Below are 20,017 nucleotides of genomic sequence, written 5' to 3'. Positions count from 1 at the left end.
TTAGGGAAGGCCTATGTCCAACAGTGGACGTCCACAGGCTGATGATGATGATGATGACTCTAATCTGACTTCATGCAAAAGTCTACAATAGGATAGAATAGAAACGTTTTTATTCAAATAAACTTTTGAATGACTAAATGCCACCACTGGTTCGAAATGATTTTCCTACCGAGAAGAACCAGCAAGAAACTCGGCGGTTGCACTTTTTAAAAATTCTATTTACAATATTATGCCATAATTACAAGTAGGTACCTAATTGCAATCCTGCGCATTGCTGGAGCCTGCATTCAACATGGGTAAAACAGGTTAACTCCTCTCAGTACGATCATCAAAAATAAAAGGTATCGTGACAAAAAAACGCAGAAGTGATAAAAAAAATTGTTTATTACAGAAACTTATGCTTAATTAGAACAGACGCACAAAATATTTAATGTACAGTCAGCAACAAAACTAGGTTTGCAGTTTGCACCCGCCCATAATCGCTTATACTGGCGTATGCAAACCTATCTTTATTGCTGACTGTACGTCTCTAGCTTACATCGAAAAAACAGGTATAAAAAATATTACATACAGACAATACAATACTTAAATAAATCATGGAAATTCAAAATAAGAGCTTATTTTTTGTAACAAATACCATCGTCGGTATCGGTATACGTACCTACCTATATAAGTACTTATAATTTACTTAGCATGTTTCTTGTAAAAGTCTTTCATGTAGGTGGCCAAAGTTTGGACTTCTTCCAACGTGACTGCATTGTATGTTGAAGCACGAATTCCTCCGACGTCCCTAGAATTAGATTACCTAATAAGTTTGATCTCATAGAAACTTTGTTAAAGATAAACACGATACCAATAAAGTCACTATATAGCTTTCTTTCTACCACTGATATATACCCTAAATTATAATTTTTTGTTAACGCCTAAACGTTAGAGCCATATACAATCGTGAATCTCTGCGTATTTATTTTCTTGTTATCAGTAAAGGCTGCAGTAGTTTCTTCGTCAGAATCCATTTTGTTATTGGCGATACCAAAACGATAACGTTATCACGTGACGTATGTGCGATGCATTATAGCGATCAGCGTTCACGTAGTCGCGGCGTCATACGTAATACGTTCAACGAACTTCTACGCTCCAACGTAGCAGTTCTAAGAGCTCATTCACACGAGCATTTCTCCAAATATGCTAGTCTGAATGGGCTCTTAGCTTGGATGAATTAATTCATCCAAGGCTCTTAGTCATTGAGGCACTAGTTGATGTTGTTTAGTACCTAGTCGTAACCTAGTTAGACTTATTGAGTTCTAAAGTTACCTGTGTCCTTTAAGTTGAATTAGGTTTAAGGCTTCAGCGCCCTTTAAGAATTCCTTTTCAAGTCCATCATCGCCGGTTGCAGAGCCAATCCGGAATGGGATATTCATTTTACTTCTTACTTTCTCAGCGACTGGTGCGTAGTAAAACCCATTTGAATCTTTGATAATATTATAAATTAGGGAAGATTTCTTCGTGGCCAATTCAGCCATTTTATTTAAACCTCCCTTTCTTTCGATCCATTGCAAGACTCTTCCCATTACTAAAATTCTGAAATTGTAGAAAGCTTCTAAATTATATCACATCATTAAATTACTTTTGAAGTGTTTTATTAAGAAGTAAAAGATTAATCTTAGGCACACAAAACGCACGCCAATAACATGTTAAACGTGGCTCCTAGAAATAGTAATGCCGGAAAATAGAGTTAGTATGAGATTTTATATCTGATCTGAAGGCGATACATATATAAGTACAGTCTTGCATAGTTACTATCAAGTCTGAAGTGTGATCTTCTACGTATTCTTTGTATTAGGTATGAACCGTAGGTATACGTGCGTGTAAGTATTTAGTGTATTGGTATGCCGACGTGACTGCAGTTGCCGTCGCGCCTTGTGTGTGTCCAATCCTTTATGAAAAATGTTATTTCGAAAAGCAGACTTACGCAAACATAGGTGGCGTGTTGAGAATAGAGTCTGCTTTAGCATTAACAGTCCAATCAAGAATGGATGGACAGATTGGAAGGGCTTGATTGAGGAGATCCTCTCTTACTATTACAAGCACTACGCCAGCGGTACCGATGTTCTTCTGAGCTCCACCATATATCACGCCGAACTATAAAATAATTTAGAACTATTTAGCCTGATACCTACCTACTTAAGTTTAGTAATTCAGAGCTGGTCATTTGTTAATTGTTACAGTAGGTAGGTAGATGACCTATGTTGCTGGAAATCTGCCGCATCCAAACCTATCAAAATCGTCTTTGAATTTTTATTGAATGTGCAGTATGCCAAGCAACTGTTCAATGCAATTAATTCACATCGATTGCATTTGTTCTGTTGCACATCTATTGTATGTACCTATTAAAGACTAAAATTTTCAGCTTTAACGCAATAATTTTTAATGAACACTAGGTACGCAAACTTTATTAGTGTAGACATGGCCCCCCTAGCATACCTAATAATATATCGCTTGGCATGTCGTCTCATATGTTGGAACCTTTTTTTTATCTTAATTTTTATGGCACTTTTGTCCGACAAGGACACGTGTTTGGAAGTGATACTTATTTTATCAATCTCTTATAGGACACAGTAAATTAGGTAGGTACTTAAGTATATTACTTTTATAATATCGACCTAGCTTTAAAAACTAAGTAGAAATTACCTTCGAGACGTCAACTTTCTTGGACATAAAATTTGAAGACATATCAGCCACTAAGGGGACTCCCTTTGTGTCTGGTATAGTATCGAACTCGACACCTGAAATTGTATTGAGTAAGTATAATAATATAGTCAGCATAAAAAGTTTTTAGCTTATTTAATTTCTCGTGATAATGTAATAAAATATAATATTATTATGTAGGTAGCTAAGTTAAGTTAAACGTACCAAATGGTCATATTTTTTACGATCTCTTTAAACTGAATTCGAAAAAATTGTCGACTGCTCTAATGTACCTACTTAAGACAAAATATCTGAGAATGATAAGAAACTATTATTGGATCTCTAGCGAAAACATGATAACTAATAATTTATTTTTACGATAACGATTAATTATCATTAACAATAATGGTTATCGTAAAGATATATTTACATAACTAACTAACTTAACAGGGGTTCCATACAGAAATACATGAACATTATTACTATTAAAATTCATTCACCCGGCCTCTCGCGGGGTGAGGTGTGATTAGAGGGAAAGGGTGACACGCACAGATAACATTATTTCCTTCATCTGTGGAAACAGCACTATCTTAAGCTCTACCCACCAACGATTTAACGAACCTTAAGAGCCCCGTTCATGGAAGCGAAATGAACGGGTCTCTTAAGGTGGATGCGACGGGTCTGCCCACGAATTTCAAATTTAATTTGGTTTTTCGCAATTTGTAAACTAATACGACAAAGTAAGCTTATATGGCACTTTAATTGCGCCAATGGCAGTATCTTCACAGGTTTATATAAAAATCTTTACTTGAAAGGGTCCAGTTTAAGAAAATAGCTATAAGTAGTAAGTATCGACTAATTTTCGTGTAACTCATGTCAAACTCCTTATTTTGACTAATTTCTTAAACTGAACATTTTCAAGTAAAGATTTTTATGTACTCCTGTGAAGATGATACTGCCATTGTCAGAATTAGAATGCCAATAAGCCTACTTTGTCGTATTAATTTACGAATTGTGAAAAACCAAATTTTTGAATTTCGCGGGCAGACCCGTCTATGCACCTTAATGGTTAAGATACTAAACACTGATTCAGATTTTTTTATAAAAAACGAATATAGAATAGAATAGAATAGAATAGATTTTTATTCAAATAAACTTTTACAAGTGCTTTTGAATCGTCAAATAATTTACCACTGGTTCGGAATGCCGTTCCTACCGAGAAGAACCAGCAAGAAACTCGGCGGTTGCTCTTTTCAATTGTGCAATTTACAATAATATTCTATACTATACAAGCAATTGCAGACCCGCGCATTGCTGGAGCGAGTCAAATCCATGCTTTTTTATCATTTACATAATCTTCGATTGTGTAATATGCTTTTGCCAGGAGCATACTTTTAATGGATTTTTTAAACTTTGGTAAAGGCAAGTCTAATATTGACTGTGGAATTTTATTATAAAATATTACACTCATTCCCACAAATGACTTTCCCACTTTTCTGAGGCGGAGCGTAGGAGTTGCGAGCTTATTACGATTTCTAGTTGGCCTGTCATGGAAATCACCGATTTTTTTGTAGCTGAGGATGTTTTGTCGTACAAAAATTATATTATTGTAAATGTATTGAGAAGCTACTGTAAGAATACCTATTTCCTTAAATTTCTCTCGTAGGGAATCGCGCGGTTTTAAATTATAAATTGCGCGTATTGCCCTTTTTTGTAAAACGAAAATTTTTCCAATATCTGCCGCTTTACCCCATAGCAAGATTCCGTAAGACATAATACTGTGAAAATAGGCAAAATATACAATTTTTGCAGTTTCCACGTCAGTTATCTGTCGAATCTTTCTAACAGCGTAAGCAGCAGAGCTGAGTTTGCCAGCAAGTGTTGATATATGGGCGTTCCATTGAAGCTTTGCATCTAAAGTTATCCCCAGGAACACGGTGGTCTCCTCTACTTTCAACATATCATTATTTATCATTAATTTTATGTTATTTGTCGTCTTGGTATTGGGCAGTGCGAATTCGACACACTTGGTTTTCTTTGCATTTAAAAGCAAATTGTTAACAGTAAACCAGTGAGTGACCTGCGATATGGCTCTATTTACATCGTCATAATTATTCTCATTTCTATCTAATTTAAAAATCAAAGACGTATCATCAGCAAATAGTACAATATCGCAAGTATTTTGGACAAAATATGGTAGATCGTTTATATATACCAAGAACATGAAGGGACCTAGGATAGAGCCTTGAGGAACACCCATTAATGAGGCTGATCCGGATGACTTCACATCATTTACACATACTGTTTGTATACGATCACTGAGATAAGACGCAATAAGACTAAGCGCAGTGTCTTTGACTCCATAATAGCTCAATTTAGCTAAGAGAGTCTCGTGCTCAACGCAGTCGAATGCTTTAGACAAATCACAGAAAATTCCAACGGCATTCTGTGAGTTCTCCCACGCATCGAATATATGCTTTAAAAGCATTGCGCCCGCATCGATTGTTGATCGTCCTTTAGTAAAACCATACTGCTCCGAGTGAAGTAATTTATTCAAGTTAAAGTGCAAGAGCAGTTGGTTGAGCATAATTTTTTCAAATATCTTGCTAAAAGTCGGCAAAATCGAAATTGGCCTGTAATTATTTGGGTCACTTTTACTGCCCGATTTGAAAAGAGGAATCAATTTACTGTATTTCATAAGATCTGGAAAGGATCCTGACTCTACGGACTTATTAAAAATTAGAGCAAGATATGGAGCAACAATATCAATAATATTGCTGATTACTTTTACTGATATCCCCCATAAGTCTCCTGTTTTTTTGTACTGTAAAGATTTGAATACCTTAATAATATCATGTGGGGTAATTTGTTCAAACTTAAATAGTACACTGCACTCAGAAACATTGCCCCTAAGAAGATTATAGGCTTCTGTTGGCGACGAGTTAAGGGAACTAGTAGTGGTAACTGGGATGTTTCGGAAAAAGTCCTCAAATGTCTTTGCAATTTCTATGTCAGAGTCAGTAATGTGATTTTTAATTTTAAGTTCCAATTTATTATTATTTTCCATTTTATGTTTCCCAGTTTCATCTGTGATGATTTCCCAAGCTGCTTTTATTTTATTATCTGAATTAATAATTTTTCGTTTTATGTGAATTGACTTAGCTTGTATGCAAACATTTCTAAATAATTTTGAATAATTTCTTACATATTGAACAAAGGCTGGAGTAAAATTATATTGCTTTTCTGCATACAAGTCAAACAGCTTATTCCTACTTTTATAAATGCCAACAGTAGCCCATTCACTAAATTTAAGATTTTTAAACAATCTTTTTTCTATGATTTTAAAAATAGAATTAAATTGGGAATTTATTAAGTTAAAAAAAGCATTATACAGTTCATCCGGACCACCCTGTGTAAGGTCAAGTGAAGGTAAGGTGAATAAAATATTATGTTTGAATTGCTTTACTTTTTTAGTAGTGACTGGCCTATACTTTACTACTTTTATTGTATTTAGTTGACAGCTGGGAACAGATATCATTTGTCCACAGTGGTCGGATCTAAGATTGGTGATAATGGATTTTTTAATAATTTTACAATCACCAAAAATGTTATCAATACAAGTAGCTGAAGTTGCAGTTACACGTGTGGGCTCAACAAAAATGTTTTCTAAATTAAAACTTTTAAATAAGTTAAGTAATCTATCTGTAAAGGAGGTGTGAAGTAAAATATCAATATTAAAGTCTCCACAAATCAATAATTTTTTTGATGACCTACATATCCGCCTCAGTGCCTCCTCCATGACGTCCTCAAACAGAGAAAAGTCACCTGAAGGAGGTCGGTATGCGCAAACTATAATATATCGCTCCAGCTCAACACAGGACAGCTCAATAGTGCGTTCGACCGAAAGATTAAGAATGTCTTTTCGTTCCTTGTAATTAATGTTGTTGCGGGTTATTATCATAGATCCTCCGCGAATAGCCTTCTTTCTTGTGAACGCACTTGACAATGAATAATTTCCAAGATTGACAATTAATTGATAACTATTGAGCCAATGCTCAGTAAGGCATAGAATATCAATATCTAATTTTTTTATATTCCATCACAATGATTACCACATTAGTGATTACGTTAACAAGTAATAATTATTTTTTTACAAAAGAATAAATTAACTTTATATATTTAATGAACTCTTTTATTTCAAGTTTGCGAAATAGTTGTTAACTTTCTATGCAACCCGTTGTTTTATTATTTAACTAATTCAAGCACCCTCTGGCTGTACAGAGCAAATTCTGATAACGTTTTGGTCCCAGCAACGCACAACTTACCGGCACACATAATATGGCGGAGCGCAGCGCAGAGCATTTTTCACAGTCAAAATATTATCGACATTGTCCTCATTGAAATAATAGGTATCTATAATTCGCGCATTCTCTGGAAGATATTCGCGTAATGTGTCACGCGAATAGTAAAATTCGCGGGCATGCTCTGCGCTGCGCTCCGCCATATTATGTGTGTACTTAAATGTAAGTATAACCAGGTCCAAAAACGTTACATTGGCATCAGATATGAGGCATCATGTCATTTTTCAAGCTATAAAATTTGACATAGATAGATGAAATCTTGTCGATTGCCCAATGTACGATTTACCTACCTACCTATTTATTATAATACAAAATATCAGAGTCCAGACTTATGCCAAAAACATCCAAGAAACCAAGAGGATGTTCACGTCGTTTCTCGATCGCAAACCGTCGAAACTTACCTACTAGCACCTACTATTCTCTTGGCGTTGGATTTACGTTAGGGACTCTAATCTGACTTCATGCAAAAGTCTAGAATAGGATAGAATAGAAACGTTTTTATTCAAATAATTGCAATATTGCAATATATTGCAATCCTGCGCATTGCTGGAGCCAGCTGCAAGTGAAATCCTACGCTCTTTTATCATCTATCACTATTACCTACCCGCATGCATTCAACATGGGTAAAATAGGTTAACTCTAACCTCTCAGTACGAAGCTAGGATCACCAAAAATAAAAGGTATCGTGACAAAAAAAACGCAGAAGTGATAAAAAATTGTTTATTACAGAAACTTATGCTTAATTAGAACAGACGCACAAAATATTTAATGTACAGTCAGCAACAAAACTAGGTTTGCAGTTTGCACGAGTCCATAGAGTCGCTTGTACTGGTGGATGCAAACCTATCTTTATTGCTGACTGCACCTATATCTTACCTAATCAAAAAAACAGGTATAAAAAAATATTATATAGTTATAGACTATACAATACTTAAACAAATCATGGAAATTCAAAATACGAGCTTTTATTTTTTGTAACAAATACCATCGTCGGTATCGGTATGCGTACCTACCTATATAAGTACTTATAATTTACTTAGCATGTTTCTTGTAAAAGTCTTTCATGTAGGTGGCCAAAGTTTGAACTTCTTCCAACGTGACTGCATTGTATGTTGAAGCACGAATTCCTCCGACGTCCCTAGAATTAGATTACCTAATAAGTTTGATCTCATAGAAACTTTGTTAAAGATAAACACGATACCAATAAAGTCACTATATAGCTTTCTTTCTACCAATGATATATACCCTAAATTATAATTTTTTGTTAACGCCTGAACGTTAGAGCCATGTACAATCGTGAATCTCTGCGTATTTATTTTCTTGTTATCAGTAAAGGCTGCAGTAGTTTCTTCGTCAGAATCCATTTTGTTATTGGCGATACAAAACGATAACGTTATCACGTGACGTATGTGCGATGCATTATAGCGATCAGCGTTCACGTAGTCGCGGCGTCATACATAGGTAATACGTTCAACGAACTTCTACGCTCCAACATAGCATTTCTAAGAGCTCATTCACACGAGCATTTCAGCAGAAATGCTAGTCTGAATGGGCTCTTAGCTTGAGGCACTAGTTGATGTTGTTTAGTACTAGAGTCGTAACCTAGGTAGACTTATTAAGTTCTGAAGTTACCTGTGTCCTTTAAGTTGAATTAGGTTTAAGGCTTCAGCGCCCTTTAAGAATTCCTTTTCAAGTCCATCATCGCCGGTTGCAGAGCCAATCCGGAACGGGATATTCATTTTACTTCTTACTTTCTCAGCGACTGGTGCGTAGTAAAACCCATTTGAATCTTTGATAATATTATAAATTAGGGAAGATTTCTTCGTGGCCAATTCAGCCATTTTATTTAAACCTCCCTTTCTTTCGATCCATTGCAAAACTCTTCCCATTACTAAAATTCTGAAATGTAGAAAGTTTCTAAATTACTTAAGTAAGTATATCAAATCATTAAATTACTTTTGAAGTGTTTTATTAAGAAGTAAAATATTAATCTTGGGCACACAAAACGCACGCCAATAACAATAATAATGGCTCCTAGAAATAGTAATGCCAGAAAATTATAGAGTTATTGAGATTTTATATCTGATCTGAAGGCGATACTGTTGAGTACGCATAAGATCTGCGCTGCTATAGGTATATATAAGTACAGTCTTGTATAGTTACTATCAAGTCTGAAGTGTGATCTTCTACGTATTCTTTGTATTAGGTATACATATGAACCGTAGGTATACGTGCGTGTAAGTATTTAGTGTATTGGTATGCCGACGTGACTGCAGTTGCCGTCGCGCCTTGTGTGCGTCCAATCCTTTATGAAAAATGTTATTTCGAAAAGCAGACTTACGCAAACATAGGTGGCGTGTTGAGAATAGAGTCTGCTTTAGCATTAACAGTCCAATCAAGAATGGATGGACAGATTGGAAGGGCTTGATTGAGGAGATCCTCTCTTACTATTACAAGCACTACGCCAGCGGTACCGATGTTCTTCTGAGCTCCACCATATATCACGCCGAACTATAAAATAATTTAGAACTATTTAGCCTGATACCTACCTACTTAAGTTTAGTAATTCAGAGCTGGTCATTTGTTAATTGTTACAGTAGGTAGGTAGATGACCTATGTTGCTGGAAATCTGCCGCATCCAAACCTATCAAAATCGTCTTTGAATTTTTATTGAATGTGCAGTATGCCAAGCAACTGTTCAATGCAATTAATTCACATCGATTGCATTTGTTCTGTTGCACATCTATTGTATGTACCTATTAAAGACTAAAATTTTCAGCTTTAACGCAATAATTTTTAATGAACACTAGGTACGCAAACTTTATTAGTGTAGACATGGCCCCCCTAGCATACCTAATAATATATCGCTTGGCATGTCGTCTCATATGTTGGAACCTTTTTTTTATCTTAATTTTTATGGCACTTTTGTCCGACAAGGACACGTGTTTGGAAGTGATACTTATTTTATCAATCTCTTATAGGACACAGTAAATTAGGTAGGTACTTAAGTATATTACTTTTATAATATCGACCTAGCTTTAAAAACTAAGTAGAAATTACCTTCGAGACGTCAACTTTCTTGGACATAAAATTTGAAGACATATCAGCCACTAAGGGGACTCCCTTTGTGTCTGGTATAGTATCGAACTCGACACCTGAAATTGTATTGAGTAAGTATAATAATATAGTCAGCATAAAAAGTTTTTAGCTTATTTAATTTCTCGTGATAATGTAATAAAATATAATATTATTATGTAGGTAGCTAAGTTAAGTTAAACGTACCAAATGGTCATATTTTTTACGATCTCTTTAAACTGAATTCGAAAAAATTGTCGACTGCTCTAATGTACCTACTTAAGACAAAATATCTGAGAATGATAAGAAACTATTATTGGATCTCTAGCGAAAACATGATAACTAATAATTTATTTTTACGATAACGATTAATTATCATTAACAATAATGGTTATCGTAAAGATATATTTACATAACTAACTAACTTAACAGGGGTTCCATACAGAAATACATGAACATTATTACTATTAAAATTCATTCACCCGGCCTCTCGCGGGGTGAGGTGTGATTAGAGGGAAAGGGTGACACGCACAGATAACATTATTTCCTTCATCTGTGGAAACAGCACTATCTTAAGCTCTACCCACCAACGATTTAACGAACCTTAAGAGCCCCGTTCATGGAAGCGAAATGAACGGGTCTCTTAAGGTGGATGCGACGGGTCTGCCCACGAATTTCAAATTTAATTTGGTTTTTCGCAATTTGTAAACTAATACGACAAAGTAAGCTTATATGGCACTTTAATTGCGCCAATGGCAGTATCTTCACAGGTTTATATAAAAATCTTTACTTGAAAGGGTCCAGTTTAAGAAAATAGCTATAAGTAGTAAGTATCGACTAATTTTCGTGTAACTCATGTCAAACTCCTTATTTTGACTAATTTCTTAAACTGAACATTTTCAAGTAAAGATTTTTATGTACTCCTGTGAAGATGATACTGCCATTGTCAGAATTAGAATGCCAATAAGCCTACTTTGTCGTATTAATTTACGAATTGTGAAAAACCAAATTTTTGAATTTCGCGGGCAGACCCGTCTATGCACCTTAATGGTTAAGATACTAAACACTGATTCAGATTTTTTTATAAAAAACGAATATAGAATAGAATAGAATAGAATAGATTTTTATTCAAATAAACTTTTACAAGTGCTTTTGAATCGTCAAATAATTTACCACTGGTTCGGAATGCCGTTCCTACCGAGAAGAACCAGCAAGAAACTCGGCGGTTGCTCTTTTCAATTGTGCAATTTACAATAATATTCTATACTATACAAGCAATTGCAGACCCGCGCATTGCTGGAGCGAGTCAAATCCATGCTTTTTTATCATTTACATAATCTTCGATTGTGTAATATGCTTTTGCCAGGAGCATACTTTTAATGGATTTTTTAAACTTTGGTAAAGGCAAGTCTAATATTGACTGTGGAATTTTATTATAAAATATTACACTCATTCCCACAAATGACTTTCCCACTTTTCTGAGGCGGAGCGTAGGAGTTGCGAGCTTATTACGATTTCTAGTTGGCCTGTCATGGAAATCACCGATTTTTTTGTAGCTGAGGATGTTTTGTCGTACAAAAATTATATTATTGTAAATGTATTGAGAAGCTACTGTAAGAATACCTATTTCCTTAAATTTCTCTCGTAGGGAATCGCGCGGTTTTAAATTATAAATTGCGCGTATTGCCCTTTTTTGTAAAACGAAAATTTTTCCAATATCTGCCGCTTTACCCCATAGCAAGATTCCGTAAGACATAATACTGTGAAAATAGGCAAAATATACAATTTTTGCAGTTTCCACGTCAGTTATCTGTCGAATCTTTCTAACAGCGTAAGCAGCAGAGCTGAGTTTGCCAGCAAGTGTTGATATATGGGCGTTCCATTGAAGCTTTGCATCTAAAGTTATCCCCAGGAACACGGTGGTCTCCTCTACTTTCAACATATCATTATTTATCATTAATTTTATGTTATTTGTCGTCTTGGTATTGGGCAGTGCGAATTCGACACACTTGGTTTTCTTTGCATTTAAAAGCAAATTGTTAACAGTAAACCAGTGAGTGACCTGCGATATGGCTCTATTTACATCGTCATAATTATTCTCATTTCTATCTAATTTAAAAATCAAAGACGTATCATCAGCAAATAGTACAATATCGCAAGTATTTTGGACAAAATATGGTAGATCGTTTATATATACCAAGAACATGAAGGGACCTAGGATAGAGCCTTGAGGAACACCCATTAATGAGGCTGATCCGGATGACTTCACATCATTTACACATACTGTTTGTATACGATCACTGAGATAAGACGCAATAAGACTAAGCGCAGTGTCTTTGACTCCATAATAGCTCAATTTAGCTAAGAGAGTCTCGTGCTCAACGCAGTCGAATGCTTTAGACAAATCACAGAAAATTCCAACGGCATTCTGTGAGTTCTCCCACGCATCGAATATATGCTTTAAAAGCATTGCGCCCGCATCGATTGTTGATCGTCCTTTAGTAAAACCATACTGCTCCGAGTGAAGTAATTTATTCAAGTTAAAGTGCAAGAGCAGTTGGTTGAGCATAATTTTTTCAAATATCTTGCTAAAAGTCGGCAAAATCGAAATTGGCCTGTAATTATTTGGGTCACTTTTACTGCCCGATTTGAAAAGAGGAATCAATTTACTGTATTTCATAAGATCTGGAAAGGATCCTGACTCTACGGACTTATTAAAAATTAGAGCAAGATATGGAGCAACAATATCAATAATATTGCTGATTACTTTTACTGATATCCCCCATAAGTCTCCTGTTTTTTTGTACTGTAAAGATTTGAATACCTTAATAATATCATGTGGGGTAATTTGTTCAAACTTAAATAGTACACTGCACTCAGAAACATTGCCCCTAAGAAGATTATAGGCTTCTGTTGGCGACGAGTTAAGGGAACTAGTAGTGGTAACTGGGATGTTTCGGAAAAAGTCCTCAAATGTCTTTGCAATTTCTATGTCAGAGTCAGTAATGTGATTTTTAATTTTAAGTTCCAATTTATTATTATTTTCCATTTTATGTTTCCCAGTTTCATCTGTGATGATTTCCCAAGCTGCTTTTATTTTATTATCTGAATTAATAATTTTTCGTTTTATGTGAATTGACTTAGCTTGTATGCAAACATTTCTAAATAATTTTGAATAATTTCTTACATATTGAACAAAGGCTGGAGTAAAATTATATTGCTTTTCTGCATACAAGTCAAACAGCTTATTCCTACTTTTATAAATGCCAACAGTAGCCCATTCACTAAATTTAAGATTTTTAAACAATCTTTTTTCTATGATTTTAAAAATAGAATTAAATTGGGAATTTATTAAGTTAAAAAAAGCATTATACAGTTCATCCGGACCACCCTGTGTAAGGTCAAGTGAAGGTAAGGTGAATAAAATATTATGTTTGAATTGCTTTACTTTTTTAGTAGTGACTGGCCTATACTTTACTACTTTTATTGTATTTAGTTGACAGCTGGGAACAGATATCATTTGTCCACAGTGGTCGGATCTAAGATTGGTGATAATGGATTTTTTAATAATTTTACAATCACCAAAAATGTTATCAATACAAGTAGCTGAAGTTGCAGTTACACGTGTGGGCTCAACAAAAATGTTTTCTAAATTAAAACTTTTAAATAAGTTAAGTAATCTATCTGTAAAGGAGGTGTGAAGTAAAATATCAATATTAAAGTCTCCACAAATCAATAATTTTTTTGATGACCTACATATCCGCCTCAGTGCCTCCTCCATGACGTCCTCAAACAGAGAAAAGTCACCTGAAGGAGGTCGGTATGCGCAAACTATAATATATCGCTCCAGCTCAACACAGGACAGCTCAATAGTGCGTTCGACCGAAAGATTAAGAATGTCTTTTCGTTCCTTGTAATTAATGTTGTTGCGGGTTATTATCATAGATCCTCCGCGAATAGCCTTCTTTCTTGTGAACGCACTTGACAATGAATAATTTCCAAGATTGACAATTAATTGATAACTATTGAGCCAATGCTCAGTAAGGCATAGAATATCAATATCTAATTTTTTTATAAAAAGTTCAATTTCATATTCTTTTCCAGACAAGCCCTGTATATTTTGGTGTACAAGATTAATAATACAGTGCTTGTCTGTTGTATCACTACTTAGTTTTAAATTTTGGCTATCTTTGCCGGTGAGGCTCTGTATGTTTTGATGTACAGTATTCATTTTACAGAGCTCCTCCGTTGTCTTACTATCTAGTTTAAACAAGCAATAGGGTCCCTAATAGTACATAAACTATTGCTTGAGTCAATAATAGAAATATTAGTACTAGAAGTACTCGAGTCAATACAAAGAATATTAGTACTAGAAGTACAGTTTGTAAAAGTGTCAAAAGACTTAGTTACAACACTTGTAACTGGCTCCTTTAAATTATATGCTAATAGTGACGCTATCCTTGTCTTACATTTTCTCGGAAGATACATACTATCACCGATCAATTGAAACTTAGAAGTAAACTTATTTGTATCAAAGTAAAATAAAGTGTCACTATGACAGTTTGTCAAGTTATACAGTTTTAAGTTCAATCTGTATATATAATTGTTTTGTTTTTTACTTAGTGTGCTAGAGTAAGGAAAAGCACACATAATAAATTTACAGTTCGTCTTGGAATGTAATTCCAGTAATTTTCCAAAACATTTTGATATGTCATAATTTTTGACCCTTAAACCGTCCCCAAACAATATAATAATGTTTGTGTTGCTGTCCAAATTTTCTTCCTTTAAACTATCAATTAAGTAGTCCAAACTAGCCCCCGGTGAACATCTATTAATCACTGAGTGTTGAACATGGTAGCTCAAAAGGGATCCAAACTCACTACCTAACTTATCCGATATGATTATAGTTTGTCTCTTAGGTTTCAAAGAAAGATTTGCATCCAAAGATGAAGGCATTTCTACATTACTTGGTGTACATTGCCCCGGACTAGTATCCAAATTGTCCGTAAGCAATATACTATTACTATGATTGTCAACCATAGCCACACCTTGAGTATAAAAAATACTCCTTTCAATACAAATCACAGTTTCAATTAGGAATTTCGCTTTCTGCAGGAAAGTAATTTGTCCCTTTCGGGGTACAAAAAAGCCTTTGAACGATTTTATCGCGAGTAGAAAATTGCCACGTACCATGAATCGTCTCATTTGTACAAATGTAAACGTATGAGGCGTTGGGATCAAGATTCCAAGTCGACTGGTCCGGAATATCCACATAGCGATCCGTGGGAGGTAGTACCATATTCACTTTGCCGTACTTCTTTGCCTCCTTTGCTGCTTTTGCGGACCATGCTCCTTGAAAATTTAAAGACAATAAGTATAAATCAATTTAAATCTGTGACATGAATCCTTATTTCAACAATAAATAGGTGCTTTAAAGAAAGCCTCTCTCCTCTCTCTCCTGAACATGCTCCGGTGTAGTTCTTGAAGGTTATATTAGTAGTGACTGTTGATGTGTATTGCTTCATCATCATCATGATCAACCCATCGCCGGCCAACTACTGAGCATAAGTACAAAATATAGCTCACTATATTTGTAGCTCATTGAGAGCGCAGATAATATAAATCCTCTTGTCGAACCTCAAGAAAGATTAGATTGTGAATATTAGGTACCTAAGTATCTTTTGTGAGTGAATACCCTTTACAATGATGGATAATAACATAATACATACAACAATATATGAGGTCATAATGGTAACAAAATCTTTTCCTTCCTCAACAATATAAAATGAACAGTGCAAATGATACTCGCCAGTAGGTACATTTATGATAACAAACATTAGAGCAAAATTCAGAAAAACCGTGACGCCTAGATGTCATCATCGTCATCATCATCTTTAATCGAGACATCCACTGCTGGACATAGGGACTTCCCCACTGCTGGACATAGGGACTTCCACACGTCACGGTCTTGTGCCATCTGAATCCTGCTGCTCCCTGCGACTCGCCTGATGTCGTCCGTCCACCTAGTGGGAGGGTCTTCCAAAGCCGCGCCTTTCGCTGTGAGATTGCCATTTCACCTCTTTGGGACCCCAAGGTCTATCGGTTTTTCGAACTATGTGCCCTGCCCATTGCCCATTGCCACTTCAGAGTCGCCACCCGCTGAAGTAACCGACAAAGCTCCTTTCTCCTGCTCCTCCTGCTATTCCTCCTTACTTTCTCCTGTGTAACTTCTTATTTCTGATTTGGTCAGGTAGAGTAAATTGAAGCTCTCTCCCTCACTCGCTGAGTGACTCTGAGCTTCCTTATAAGGCCCATAGTGACCATGTCTCGGATCCATATGTCATCAACATCAGGTGCATGTTGTCAGTAATGACATATAGACGCCTACCTAAAGGTCAAAATGTACCTAACCTTATGACCATGCTAGGTTTAGTTGTACAGTTAAAGGTGGCTGAACGTACCAGTTGAGTGGATACTTAGGCTATATAATCACAAAATAAACAATAAACACCTGTTACTACGTAATCAGCCGTTCCAGTTCTAGAGATCAAGTTAAGTGGCACTGCAGCAAACTGACCCTGCCCACCGCCGGATAAGAGGAGAATTTTGTAGTTACTCGGGACATCCCTAAAATTATAGGTTCAAGTTATAATAATTAAATGACAGGATGTTTATAATACCTAGTTTGAAAGAAAGTCAGAAGATATCTTACAGACATCGAGTAAAAAAATCGGCCAAACATGACTCCCACGCAAAGGTCGTACAAGATGTAAGACTTTTTAAATGGGTACTAGGATTTTTAATTTTCGTGGCGCCCATTTTGAAATTTTTATTAAGTATTTGTTGTTATGTCGGCAATAGAAATACATTATTTAAGTACCTATGTGAAAGTTTTAACTCTCTACTTATTACAACGGTTCACGAGATAGCTAGATACTGCCCGCGGACAGACAGGCGTACGGACGGACGGACGGACGGACGGACGGATGGACGGACGGACGGACGGACGGATGGACAGACGGACTGACAGCGAGGCTTAGTAAAGACCAACATAAACTATTATAACTTCATCAAAATATTGCAGGTACCTATTTACTCGTATATTATCGTATTTGATACCCAATAATGAATCCCAATTTACGAAGAAAATAACGATTTCCCGTATTTAAGCGTGAAGTAGGTAGGTACTTAGTTATAAGTAAGATAAATACATATGTTATTATTAAGTTGTAACTTAAGCACTTAAGCGTCTAATGATGATGTCCATGAAGTCCTTCTTAAAAGTTTATGAAATTATCTTGTAAAGTGACAAAAAAATATAATTTTTTTAAAGTTAGGTAGGTAGGTAGATTATCTAACTACTTCAGAATTACACCTATACATTGATAAGAATAATTTTATCGGTCAAATTCGCTCGATAGTACCAACGTACCTATAAAACAATCGTGTCATCGTTCTTACGGCGTTGAATTAATCTGAATAAATAAAAATTAATAATTTGCTTTTTGAGCCAGAATAATAGGTAAAAGCAATTAAAAGTAATTAATTAATTACTAATCTCTGCTAAATTGAAAAAAATTGCCCAAATAATAATAAAATTTAGGTAGGTACTATTAGTGGTTTTACTAACATAGCTATAAAGCTTGACAAATGGACAGAATATTTTCAAAATCTCACAGGAGATGGAGGAAGCTCAATAAAGCTCAATCTTAAAATCATCCCTCATTCTGATGCTCCGTCATATTTTTTTTTAATGTGAAGTGTTTTAAAGTTTAGGACCAAAAAACTCATCCATGATTACCATTAGACTATTACTTAAAGTTACAAAGTACCTAGACTACGAAACCTACGACTTATTTTTGTTTATTCAAATAAAAAAAGATAATAAAGTTATCAGCAAGTCCCAGTGTAAGTTCTTTAAACCCATTGACCTTCAATAAGAAATTGGGTACTATACCTACTTCGCTTAAATAAAGTATCTTTCTGACTTATCTCCGCTAATTAGTTATTGATATAAGTATATCAAAATGAAGTTAAGCCCAGTTTATTTAATGATTTGGAAATTACAATTAAGTTACACACAAGATCACAATATAAGGGAACTATTTAGGTGGGTAAGTTTAAGGTTAAAACTAAGAATATTAACATTTTCAGCAGCTGCTGCATTAGTAACTTACATTAACCTCCTGACAACATCTTGGACTTCTTTATTCAGCTTAAAATAAGTCTGGGACCGATGACTTGTCTCCAATAAGCTGATTCCTGTTCCATCGAAGTTAGTAAATTCATCCTTTAGTATGTCATACACCTAAAGTTAAACTGTCTTTTAATAATAAGAACTTCAAAATTAATAACAAAATTGTATTAAATTTCTTGTAGGGTTTATAGTAAACTTACTTCTTCTGGCAATTTGGCCGGTCCAGCGCCGAAATTATGTATTTTGCCCATTTTCTCCTTAATTATATTTGTAAAATCGGTGAACACAAGTGCGCGTACTAAGTTATCGTCCCCAACTGGTTTGTCGCTTGCGGTTTCGCGTTTGATTAACTCGTGAGTCGCGACTCGGTATAAATTATCTCGATTCGTAAAGAGAATAGACTGTACCGTGTGCGATTGTGCCGTGTGCGTCTTGTGACGATGCTATTATGATTATGCATATAATTTTTTATTTTACTATTACATAAGCCAATTACTTAGTGTCGGGCACATAACCTTATCTATCTATAAGTAGGGTAGGTACGTTATAAAAAAAACTAGTCCTGATTGATAATACCTGTCAACGCGCAACGCCCTAGTTTTAACTGCTGAGGCACAGAAAATAATACGGGCATCCTATTTAGGTTTTCGGTTAAGAATATATAAGTACCTATATAAGTAGGAGCCAACGTGTGTATCAGGATTTTTATAAATTCCACCCCAGGCTAAATAGGGGTAGGTAGGGTAAGTAATTAAATACCTATCCATGGAATTTTGAAGTTTCCGGTTAAAATGATGAAATACCTACCTACGTGTCAGGATTTTTGACTCCCTGGGCGATTTCAAGATTCCACCCTGGGGAAGAAGGCTGCCGGAGCGAGTGACGGATCAGTTATTGATTTATCCACTAAAACTGTGGATTTATCATTGCAACTCCAAATTCTATGGAATTGGTTATCGTCCTATCAAGTTTGCATCCACTGCGGCATATAGGTCTTCCCAAAAGCATGCCACTCAATACATACGGTCCTCTGCCCTCCTCATCCACCCACTTCTCGCCACCTTCTTGGTCGAGACTCGTCCGGTGTGGTACGCCGTCCAGCGGTCTGGAGTTAAGGGCGAAGCGACCGGCCTGCCCGCGAAGTTCAAATTTAATTTGGTTTTTCGCTATTTATCGACTAAATGAGTCGATACTTTAATTAATTTCTTAAACTGGACCTTTTCAAGTAAAGATTTTTATATCAACCTGTGAGGATGATACTGCCACTGTCGGAATCAGAATGCCATAAGCCTACGTTGTCGTATTAGTTTACAAATTGCGAAAAACCAAATTAAATTTGAATTTCGCGGGCAAGCCGGTCTCATGCCCCTTAAAATCGGAACTAACGCCGCCATTTTGTGAAGTGTCACATTTTTCCCTTGTATGTAGTGTTGCTAAGTAAAAACCTGAATTTCACTGTTTTTTTAATGTTACATATAGCCATTCAAAAAAAAAATTTAAAATGTTTTTATCATTTAGACTTTTAAAAGTACTTTTGAATCATGAAAACCATCTACCACTGGTTTGGAATGCCTTTGCTACCGAAAAGAACCTTTCATGTAGTACACAACTTCACGATATATCCTAAAAATAAATAGTTACAGCCTGTGTTTGCATCTTATAGGTATATTTAGCACTAGGTAAGTATAGTATTTGA

General features: G+C 35.4%; 3 protein-coding genes across 4 annotated transcripts in view; 1 reads left to right on the top strand and 2 right to left on the bottom strand.

The window, feature by feature from the left end:
• Positions 1-6,074, top strand: part of LOC123867889 (sushi, von Willebrand factor type A, EGF and pentraxin domain-containing protein 1) — a 110,788-nt gene extending 104,714 nt beyond the window's left edge. Inside the window, exon 37 of the transcript XR_006796531.1 lies at positions 6,063-6,074. The gene's annotated coding sequence lies outside the window, so the exon portion shown is untranslated. The remainder of the gene's footprint in view (positions 1-6,062) is intronic.
• Positions 372-2,854, bottom strand: LOC123867891 (probable phosphoserine aminotransferase). The gene is made up of 4 exons (XM_045910203.1): positions 2,692-2,854; positions 1,973-2,142; positions 1,315-1,581; positions 372-790 (listed from the first exon to the last, which is right to left on the bottom strand). Exons 1-4 carry the CDS (start codon positions 2,824-2,826, stop codon positions 685-687), a joined length of 678 nt encoding a protein of 225 aa, XP_045766159.1. The 5' UTR covers positions 2,827-2,854; the 3' UTR covers positions 372-684.
• Positions 372-18,771, bottom strand: LOC123867890 (probable phosphoserine aminotransferase). 2 transcript variants are annotated; one of them, XR_006796532.1, is made up of 9 exons: positions 18,522-18,771; positions 18,302-18,432; positions 16,636-16,751; positions 15,315-15,476; positions 10,110-10,204; positions 9,391-9,560; positions 8,682-8,948; positions 7,915-8,187; positions 372-533 (listed from the first exon to the last, which is right to left on the bottom strand). XR_006796532.1 is itself a non-coding variant. In XM_045910202.1 (8 exons), the coding sequence occupies exons 1-8, from the start codon at positions 18,570-18,572 to the stop codon at positions 8,082-8,084; spliced, it is 1,098 nt and encodes a 365-aa protein (XP_045766158.1). In that variant the 5' UTR covers positions 18,573-18,771; the 3' UTR covers positions 7,783-8,081. The 2 variants fall into 2 exon arrangements, 1 of the variants encoding a protein (XP_045766158.1); XM_045910202.1 differs by lacking the exon at positions 372-533 and having other exon boundaries at positions 7,783-8,187.
• Positions 18,772-20,017: the final 1,246 nt, after the last annotated feature.

This window comes from Maniola jurtina, chromosome 8, assembly GCF_905333055.1.
Source record: "Maniola jurtina chromosome 8, ilManJurt1.1, whole genome shotgun sequence".
Taxonomy (NCBI): domain Eukaryota; kingdom Metazoa; phylum Arthropoda; class Insecta; order Lepidoptera; family Nymphalidae; genus Maniola; species Maniola jurtina.
The sequence above is the reverse complement of the archived record's forward strand: the minus strand, read 5'-3'. Positions and strand labels throughout refer to the sequence as shown.